The sequence below is a fragment of the Apium graveolens genome, unplaced genomic scaffold (assembly GCF_009905375.1).
Source record: "Apium graveolens cultivar Ventura unplaced genomic scaffold, ASM990537v1 ctg212, whole genome shotgun sequence".
NCBI classification, from domain to species: Eukaryota; Viridiplantae; Streptophyta; class Magnoliopsida; order Apiales; family Apiaceae; genus Apium; species Apium graveolens.
The window spans coordinates 17,614-28,487 of record NW_027417531.1 but is presented as its reverse complement, the minus strand read 5'-3'; the positions used below and the strand labels follow the sequence as shown (position 1 = coordinate 28,487).

Genomic DNA, 10,874 nt, shown 5'->3' with positions numbered 1-10,874 from the left:
GCTGACGGGTCTCTAGATAAGTTCAAAGCTCGTCTCGTTTCTAAGGGATATACACAGATAGAAGGTTTGGATTATCACAACACGTTTTCTCCTGTGGCTAAAATGGCTACGGTTCGCACAGTTCTAGTCATAGCTTCAGCCAAACATTGGGATATTCATCAATTAGACGTTAATAACGCTTTTCTGCACGGTGATTTACCAGAGGAAGTCTACATGGAATTGCCCAAAGGCCATCCTCTCTATGGGACTGATGTTGTACGCTTTCTTAAAAAGTCCATATACAGCCTCAAACAGGCCTCACGTCTTTAGTTTGAAAAATTGGCTTCTGTCCTTCTTGAACTTGGTTTTACCCAAGCTGTTGCTGATTATTCTATGTTCGTTTATAAAAATCAAGACACCTTTATTGTTGCTTTGGTCTACGTTGATGACATCCTTCTTACAGGTACTAGCACTGATTTTATCTCTCATGTTAAATCAATTTTACATGACACATTCACTATCAAGGACCTGGGTTTAGCCAAGTATTATCTTGGGCTGGAAATACATCGTACAACTGAGGGATTGTATCTTCATCAACACAAGTTTATCCCTGATTTGTTGCTTGAAGCTGGTTTAGAGGATGCTAAACCATTGTCTCTTCCTATTGATTCTAATATCAAATTGTCACCATCTGATGGGGTTTTTTTGGATGATCCAACCATCTATCGAAAGTTTGTGGGAAAGCTTCTGTATTTGACAGTGTCCAGGCCTGATATTACTTATGCCGTAGATAGTCTAAGCCAATTTCTACAATCACCTCGCGTGCCTCACATGATGGCAGTACAACGTGTCTTACGTTATTTAAAGTCTACTCCTTTTCAAGGGTCGTTTTATCCTGCTTCATCTACATTACAACTTGAAGCGTTCTGTGACAGTGATTGGGGCTCGTGCCTTGGTTCCTCCGGCATGCTTAAAAGCATCACTGGAATGTGCTTAATGCTTGGTCCTTCTCTTGTTGTCTGGCATTCTACTATGCAGAAAGTTGTCTCCAGGTCCACAGCCGAGGCTGAATTACGTGCAATTGCAGATACTGCTTGTGAGATATCGTGGTTTAATCTGCTTCTGTCTGAGTTGCAAGTTCCCCAACATTTGCCGGTCATGATTTACAGTGATAATCAGGCAGCACTAGACATTGCTGCTGATCCAGTTTTTCATCCAAAGACAAAGCATTTTGCTTTAGATTGTCATTTTGTCCGCGAACAGGTGCAATCTCAGCTCATACAACCACGTTATTTGCCTAGCAATTTGCAACTTGCGGATGTCTTTACTAAAGGACTAGGGCGTTCTCAGCATTGGAACTTATTACACAGATTGAATGTCAAACAGCCTCTTCAATCTGAGGGGGGACTATTACAGACATGAGAGTCTACTTATATCATTCCATACACTCACCTCACCTCTGCTTATCATAACAGAATCAGTTACATCACTTTGTATATATATTAGCTAGTAGATGAGCATTAGTCAAAATTTGAGTTTTTCATCTTTCTATAACAGATTTGATTCCATTTCATAATGTAGATACTTCATACATTCCTGAACATTTTAGTTAATGAAATACAACATGTTTTGATTGAATGTTTGATTATCAAGAAAGACTAACTTGAAAAGAATGAATATTTAGACATCAAAAGCTGAGACTGTAAAGCATAACTGTTGTTATACATGGGGGAAAAAATTAGGTATGCTAGTTAGCAGCGGACTTTGCACTAAAGCACATGCACTCGCGGCAACGAGGATACCTGTAGACACTCCTTCCAGTAGGTCGTGAAAAGACTCGTTTAGTTTGGCGTACTGCCTTTCTTACTCTATTTTCAAAAACACTCCACTCTATTGTGTTGTTCTTCATAAAAATATCAGCTATTCTACGTTTGTTTGGTCGTATAGTTGGCATTCTCCCCCCACCATAGTATACTCGATAACCAGAAACAAGAGATGACAATTGACTGCCTGAATCAGTCATTGCAAAATCATCTGAAGCTGTGCACCCTATGAAGTCTAGTGCAGCTAGCTGCAGTTATCAGTCAACAGTTGAAATGAATCTTCCACTATTAAAACACCAGGAGAATAGCAAATAACTTCATCTTATTACTACTATGCTACATCAGAACACTTGTTACAGGGGTAAAAAAAGGCAGAACCAAATGTTACCTGAGATGAGAAATTTAGGAATGGTTCAATTTCAGTTGGCGATAGCAAGTTCTCTTTAGTGACCAAATTTGGAAACAATCCAGTCAAGACAGCCAGCCTTGGTTTACCTCCATATATATGCGCACCTGCCAGGAAAATATGAGTTCCGCGTTTGAATCCAAGAGCTGCAAGCATAAGAACTGTTTCTTCAGGCATCAGTGGACATAAGCCTTCAATCCGAAGTTCTTCCGGGGAGGGGATTCTGTATTACACATGAGATGTCCACCGTTAAGTCCATTGACTCAAAGATAAGATTACACAAGTGTATATAAAAGTCATAAATGCAACATCTGAGTCATCCCCCATACCAAGAAACCATATTTAGAGCAATCAGAAAAAACTCAAAAGATAAATGCTGTCTAGAAATGATTTTTTTTCTACATAAACTATTAATTTCTTTTGTTTATTTTATTAACAGGAAAGATTATTATTTCTTGTGCTAGAGGTCCTTATTTTTCTTTTTTCTAATTATGTCCTTACTTTTAAACAAGTGGTACATGTGTCAAGAAGTTGCTCCCCTAGAAGTTGACTTGCACTAAATAGGTTTTTTCCTGTATCTCCAAGTAGGTTTTTGCATGCGCACGTAAATCTTAGGCATGCCTTTAGGATCTTGTAAATTCTAGAGAAATAACATACTTATTGCTTTTCCTTAGCTCTAGCAATGCGGGAAAGTGGATTTGACGATAAGCTTCTAATTCACGTCTTTCTTCTTCACCCCCACCAAACTCACATGATGAGTGAGCAACCATATCAATTTCAAACCTCAGGTGCAAAGCTAAATATCTAGATTCAGCTGCATTTCTCCCTTTAATTTTGGATTTTGCAAATGAGCCAACAAGATACTTATCCAGTGGTCCGGAGCGTGACTCATTCTTCCGCATTCTTTGAAGAAGTAAAGCACCAATGGCTTGAATTTTAGGAACAAATTGTAGTGCATGAAAGTTACATCTGCACCGGAGTCTCTAGATAAAATTCTTTAATTAGGGAGTCAGGTGAGAAGGAAAAGCATCAAACAGACAAGAAAGCATGTGTGGATAAATTTAATTACTTCAAGTTATATCAATTAACTAAGATTTTATGGTCAGATATACCTGCAACTGAAATGGAATTGGGTCCGATGCCAAGCGATTGCCAAATCCAACAAAATGGACAACTCTATTTACATGTAAAATTGGAAGAATGTACTTCAAGAAAAAGCTAGGCTTAGCCTCTTTCACAACATCAGCATCCGTCACCTGAAAAAATATATCGTTACATTAATAAAAAAAATTATTCTGAATTTTACTTACAGTATTACATATTATTTTAAGTAAAATTAACATCTAACCACACTACCAACTGCCTCTAGATCCAATGACTGGAGCTCCTTCGGAAGTTCCTTTACTATCCTGATATCAGGCTTCAAGTAGTTTATAAAATGCTCCTCCTGATAGATATCGCTGAATTGACTAAGAAATTATAGAATTTAACAGTCACTTCTCCATATAAACAACACTGATAGGAATAAACTATTGATTCTTCTCTTTATTTAATGTGAATCTAAGAAAATATTCATATTCGATTCGGACATTTTGTTACAAGAATAACTTAAATGAATATGTAATCTCCATTTATAAGCATTACAACATGCGAAATCATACAAGTAGTCAACTCTTATAGCATTTTGATAGTAACAATTGACTCATAAGATGTTTTCATGTATGCGTATTGAATCCAAAATTTTCAAAAAGAACGAAACAGTGATACCTGACACTACTTTGATATTAATGTGCTGAACATAACTATTCTTCAAGTAAATTTTCATATTAAACTTTCAATTAATAATTTTGACATGTTTAGTAAATGGATGTATTAATTAATCACTCTTAAGCCCTTTACGAATAATACGATGCAGATTGGTCTAGGTGCACAATCAATATTAAATTTGTACAGATCCAGAAAATGCACTAATACAGTACTTGAAAGATATAACTACTAGCAAGCTTAATAGCAGGAAACCAGTAGCTTCACCTTACGTCTCTCCAAACGCTACTGTACAAAAACGTCGGAATAACAAGAGTTGCATTAAGTAATCTAGCAACAGCAACAGCATTGCAGACCTATTGCCAAAAGAAAACCAGTATAAATATTCTTATGGATAGGAAACATGCTTTGCTTTTACCACTTCTGCAGTCAGAAAATTTTGCAAACCAATATATAACTTACAGCAACTCGTTGTTGGTTGATTCCACCATTTGCACTAACCATTATGTAACCAGTACTACCATCTGACATTGTATTCGAACAACATTTAGGCATGGAAGGGTACATCTTAGATGCAAAATAATCGAACATGCATAAATGTCTCCATGTAAGTACATATTGAGACGCATGTGATGTGCGTGTGCATGTCTGTTTAATCTATGTAATTATTTTGTTCTTTTTTAACTGTGTGTGCTTCTGCACATGATAGAGGCAAGAGAATCACCACTGGGTTCCCAATCACGTTCCTCAGAGCAAGGTTTCCATGCAGAAGCTACAGTGTAGGGTTCCACCCACAGGTCTCTGGGTTCAATTTTGTAGTGCCTCTGAATGTTACAATAATTGGTCATCAACATTATAATCAAATAACATCATTTTATTACTCTTGTAAAGTCTAAGATTGAAAATTAACCAAAACCATTTCCTACCTCTGCCAATGCATGGGCGGCCTTGGCCAATAGTCGTGCATAGATAGTCTTCTGAGGTCTTTTCTTACCAAACTTCACAAGTTCCTACAACAATTAACAGCACCTTATAAATGTTAGATCCTGTTATATTCCTAAACCACTAGCAATTCTATTGTTTTTTTTAGAACTTTTCCTAGATTTAAATAATATGTTCGATCAGTACAATTAAGCATTAATATATGGTGCAAGGTCGATTAATCGGCAATTTTCTTCCGATATTTGCTTCAAAGACAGGAAACAAGGTAACAAATAAAAAATTAATAAACTCTGGTAACCATGCAAAGGGCTCAGCTACAAATTGCTACCAACAATTGTGAAGTTAAAAGCTGCGATTTCAGCTGAAAAATATATTGCTTAGTAAAATTTTGGTCTAGGATCAAAAGAAATTTGGTACTTGTATGCTTATGATACAAGCTCACTAATGGGTACATAATGAAGAAACAAACCAAACATGCCTACAAATCGTACTGTGCCCAAAATATATAAAATGATTCAAGTATAAGGCACATAGCCGCAAAGTTTATTAATGCTGAAACTGTACAAGATGCAGGCCACGAATTGAAAACGATAAAAGGGTAGAATTATGTGGATCGATCGCAGATAACCACAATCTTAAGGTGATTCAAGCTCAAGGTGAACCAACCGCAGAAAAATTAGTATCACCAGTTCTGGGATTTTGAATTGCAGAAGGTACGAATATGCATATCAATTGCAACCGCTAACAAGAGAAAATAATCTCGATTTAATTACAATTAAAATCTTCCAATAATATAAGATCACATCTCCTAGTATGGGAGTATATCCCTGAAGACTTCATACTTAAGTCCTAATAAAAAAACCAAATCCTTTTTAATTTTCTACCATCGACAATAATAGCCTAATATTCAATATAGATAATATAACTATGGAAAAAGAATACAATTATATATTTTAACAAATTGGCAAAATAATAAATACAAATTAATATTTTAATTCCTCGCTCCGCATCATTCTCCTTGCTTTCAAAAAATTGTCATAGTTCACTAAACTTTAAAAAGCACACAAGAGACGAATTGTTGTAGAAGTTGATGATATTAAATTTGAACTCCATAAGGAAGATATATGGAAATAACTGGGAAAGAATTAGATACCTAGATGTAACAAAAGTTCCTAATATGTTGTCTACCCCTATAATGTCCCTGTGCTCCACTATGATGATATGACCCTCCTTGGTCAAAACTTATTTTAGACACCCTCTTGGTTTTAATGGTTATATACTGAACTTTAGGTAATTCTTCAATTTTTGCTTTTCTTCAACGAACATAGCACGTTGGTCAAGTGAATTACTATGTTGTCTTAGCACTTTTTCTCCATCCCCTCTCACCACCAAGGATCTATCTAATATTGCTGTTCAAACTATTGTGCCATTAAAAATGTGAAATAAGTGCAGTTGGGAAAAGTGTTGTTGCAAAAATTGTATCAATGTTAGCTAACATTTTTTACATGTGCATGTTTTGATGTATAATATAAAAAAGTAAGATTTTTTCTGAAGTATGATACTGAAACATGTAGGTGTAGGTGTTGTCTAGGTGTTGTCCGCAAAAGCTGAAAAGCTAAAAAGCTAATATTAACGTGAAAAGCATGGGAACCTGTTTTCTCTAGAAGCGACAATTAAGCCAAAATCACTTTTCAGAAAAGATCCTTTGAATTTAAGCAAACAATTTTACGTGTTTTTTGGTAAAAAAAATTGCTTTTGCTATTTGCAACGACAATACCAAATGGGACCTAAACCATCAGCCATCAACCATGACAAGTATACTTTTCAGTTCAACTAGTTCCGGTAAACATCCCAAGAATCTTTTCTATTTCGAACAAGAACGATTTTTGTAAGAATAGTACTGTGTATGTGAAGAGTGTGTACTAGATTGTCTTGACATTTTTTCTCCACTCCGCCTCACCACTAAGTCATCAACTATGACAAAGCATACTTTTCAATTCATCATTACTACTAGCAACGGTGACCATCATATCATTAAGAATGTTATCTATTTTGGCCATGGAAGAGTTTCTTTTGCAAATAGTACTCGTAAACGGTGCCTTGGTGGATAGTATCGAATCCCTATGATGCTCAGACTCTTTTAGAAGGATCTGACACAGACACAAATCTAAGAGTCCGATTCTTCGAACTCGAAAATCAAAGACTCGGGGACACGTTTTATAAGGATCTGACACTTGGATTTGGACACGGAAATTACTGATTTCAACATAATATGATACTTTTTATGAGCAAATACTTATCATTTTATATAAAATAGTACATAAACTTTTAAAAACAAGGGTATAATAATATCTATTTTATCTATAAATTTTTAACAGGTACAATTTCAAAAGTTAAAGGATCAAATTATACTGTATAGCAAACAATTAGAGATAGGTTCTCATATGTTTTCAGAGATGAAGTGTCCATTTTCCAGATGGCATTCGGATCCGGATCCAAGTGTCGGTGTCAGGACACGGGTACGGCTGGGTTTTCCGAAGAGTCCGAGCATCACAGTCGAATCCTGTCGAAAACTCGTGAATGGTGCTCAATGAAACCACGAACAATAACTACCAGTCTATCCCACAAAAATAGAACCACTACTGCCGGATCAACTGAAGATTTTATAAATTAAGATCAGTATCCAATAAGCATTAGCAGCCACAAGCCAGTTTCACTTTGATTTCCAATATTTTACGTATGACCAACCTTTAACAATTCTGGCAGCTTAAGGTCATTTGTAGAACTCCTAACATCAAATTAAAATTTCCCGCCTTGTGTGTGTGCTCGCACATAAACACACACATATATAAAATTATACACTCAATAGTTCTACCAGAATGCTTGATCACTGCGCTTCAATTAAGGTGCATGATACTTCATTTTCTCAGTTACAATTTGTTTTGATAGTCTAGCGTGATGAATTTATTATACTATACATTGAGTAAAGAAGAAAAAGAAGATGGTGATGAATTACAAAGATGTGCATTTTAAGATTTTCACCTGTTTTTGCGTAAGAAGCTCAAAAATTCTACACTCTGTTTTAGTAGTTACACTGAAATCTATTGTGATGAGCTGATGTGTTATCAGTGTCTGGAGATTTTTAAAGCTTACTAAATTGAAACTTTAAGTTGAACTACTTTAAAGATGAAAGTTGGGACAAATTCTCTGTGCAGTACCACTTTACCTACCAGTCTGAGATTGTGAGTAAACTCATCGTACAGACCAACATTATGCTACTCCGCACCAATGCATTTGATATTGCAGCGCCAAGCACTTCCAGTGGTAATACACAATACAATTCTTAAAAAGTATTAAATTAACAAGACGATGCCAATTGCTTTGTTTTCAAGTACTATTAAATCCCACACGCAAGATAAATAAAAGAAGTGGTGTCTCAAGGAGGATGTGTAAAGTTGGTTAAAGTACAGATTGTTCTGTTGTTCCCTATAACTGCAATTTAGTTCATTGACTTAAACATATTAATAGCAAACTTTCTTTCTTCTCTGCGTTGGAAGTATGACGTGAGAATCAGAATCGAACTCTGTCAACATTTGAAAGATATGAACTGAAGAGTGTGTATATCTCTTAATATATTCAACAAAAAACGAAACACCCTAATTGCTTACAAAAGCAACACAAACATATCCATTAAACAAATTAAACACGTTTTCGCGTAGTTGAGCTGCTGCTATACAACTTATAAAAATAAATGCAAAGATGATAACGCAAGTATGATAAGAGATAAAAGAAAGGATCATACCCGAATGGACACTGTAGTTGAGTTAGCCTTAAGGAACTTCAACTTGAGAGCCTGATTAACCCGACCCGAATCCTGAATCCGTGTAAGAATCCACCAATTAGCTAAAAAAAACAAACCCATCAACAAAACAACTCCAACACTCTTTAATCTCAAAAACCAATCTCGACCCAATTTCTTTCTCATCATCATCAACTCAAACTGTTTACTCTTGTTACTATGATAATTATGATTATTAACAAACCGGGGCGGGAAAGATCCGGAAGAATTGACCTGACGATGTCTAGGAGTAAGGCCTTGGATCGGAGTTGATGGGTGGTCGGAAAAATCTCGGTCAGCGTCGCTGGCGGTGTGATTAGAAAGTAAGCTAGGGGTGGTGGAAAGATTAAGATTAGTGAGATTATTAATGGTCATTATTTAATGAGAGCAGCTTAATAGCTTAATTTTAGGGAGTACGGGAGAAAGAGTTGCATGAACCAACAAGTTATTTTAGGACAAGAGATCAGCGAAACTAGTTCAGTTGGATCAGCTCACTTGCCTAATGTTTCTTTTGCATCCTTCTCGCTTTCCTCACTCAATTTCAATCGGTTAATACAATTACTATATCTTTCTTATGTGAAAAATGGCTTTCTAAAATATTATTTTATTTTTTTATTTCTTATCTAATCTTGGTAATTCTGAAATTATAAATAATACATAAATTTATTAAATCAAAAATTTAGAAAATCGTTCTCTCATTAAATATATTTACTCCAATGAGTTGCTCTCTCGTTATTCATAAATCTAATATCATAAAATTATATTATTTACAATAATAATTCTAATACTTTTTCTATTTAATAATATAAAATTTTGAAAAAAATTACAAAAATAGATTAAAACGATGCGAGAGACGCCACCTCACCTCCTTCCTCTACTCATTTACATAAATATAATAAAATGATATAATAATTTAGAAATATATTGAGAATACGTATGCATAGATACTTGTCTTTCTAATATTTCATTGGCTAAAAATTAAAAAAATTTAGAAAAATATATTTTAGTAAGTTATTTTAGGAGAAAGAGGATAAATAATATTAATTAAAAAAATAGGAGAATATCAAGATGGTAAGTTGATTTAAAGAGAAGGAAAAATTTTTAGGAGAATATTATGATTGCATATTGATTTAAAAATTTTAATGGAAGATAGAAAAGATGTTGTAAAAATTTTAAGAGAAAGTTACCAAATATTATTACAAATGATGCAAATATTTATTGATACATGTCTTTGTAATATTTCATAGGGTTAAAAAACTGAAATTATAATATAGTAAGTTAATTTAGGAGAAGGATATGAAATGATATTAAGAATGAAATTTATGAAAATATCAAGAGGTAAGTTTATTTAAAGGGAAAGTAAAAGTTTTAGAATATTACGATGATAATTTAATTTCAAAAATTTTAATGAGAGATTTTGTAAAAACTTTAGAATAAGATCACGAATGATGATAATATATTTAGGAGAATATAAGATGGTAGTAGTTTTTTATATTTATTAATTCAAAAAATTAAAAAAATAGAATGAGATGATACGAGAGTCGTCACCTAAACGCCTCCGTCTTCTCCTTTAACAAGTATTAATCGACAAAGACACTTTGCACAACGGTTCTCAAAAGTATTTTTAAAAAAATCATATGAAGATTATTTAAGAAAAACATGAACTATAATAAAAAAAATTAATTATTCATAAATATTGGCCATTTTGTGCCACGCTTTTTTAGGCCGACACCCGCTATAATATACATTATAAAATAAAACTGTGTACATATTTTTTCATGATACTGATTTATATTGCGGCTTCTTAAGTTGATAATAATCGTAGTAATCATGATATTTTGTTAGCCCAACATATGTTATAATAAAAAAGACTAATTAGATAAATTCTAATATGAATTAATATTATGATTTAGATAAAAATTAGTTTGAGTCGCTCTCCCGTCAAACACAATACTAATAATGTAAGACCCCGACATATATTTATATTATTTAATATTCAAATATTAAATAGTGTATTATATATATGTCTTATTAATTAGAAAGTAGTTTTTAAATTAAAAAAAAGGAAAAAAAGAAAGAAAGAGGCGTTGGAATATATAAAAAAAAAAGGGTTTGGAAGACT

At 34.0% G+C, this 10,874-nt stretch overlaps 1 protein-coding gene across 4 annotated transcripts; it reads right to left on the bottom strand.

Moving 5' to 3' along the window:
• Nucleotides 1-1,530: 1,530 nt before the first annotated feature.
• Nucleotides 1,531-9,281, bottom strand: LOC141700308 (O-fucosyltransferase 15-like). Of its 4 annotated transcripts, XM_074504107.1 has the most exons (11): nt 8,987-9,281; nt 8,717-8,788; nt 4,899-4,982; nt 4,697-4,796; nt 4,435-4,496; nt 4,240-4,328; nt 3,557-3,677; nt 3,321-3,464; nt 2,866-3,191; nt 2,191-2,431; nt 1,531-2,050 (listed from the first exon to the last, which is right to left on the bottom strand). In XM_074504107.1, exons 1-11 carry the CDS (start codon nt 9,125-9,127, stop codon nt 1,727-1,729), a joined length of 1,704 nt encoding a protein of 567 aa, XP_074360208.1. In that variant the 5' UTR covers nt 9,128-9,281; the 3' UTR covers nt 1,531-1,726. The 4 variants fall into 4 exon arrangements, with proteins under 4 accessions (XP_074360208.1, XP_074360205.1, XP_074360206.1 ...); XM_074504104.1 differs by having other exon boundaries at nt 8,717-9,281; XM_074504105.1 differs by having other exon boundaries at nt 3,557-3,668; nt 8,717-9,281.
• Between the last annotated feature and the right edge of the window lie 1,593 nt (nt 9,282-10,874).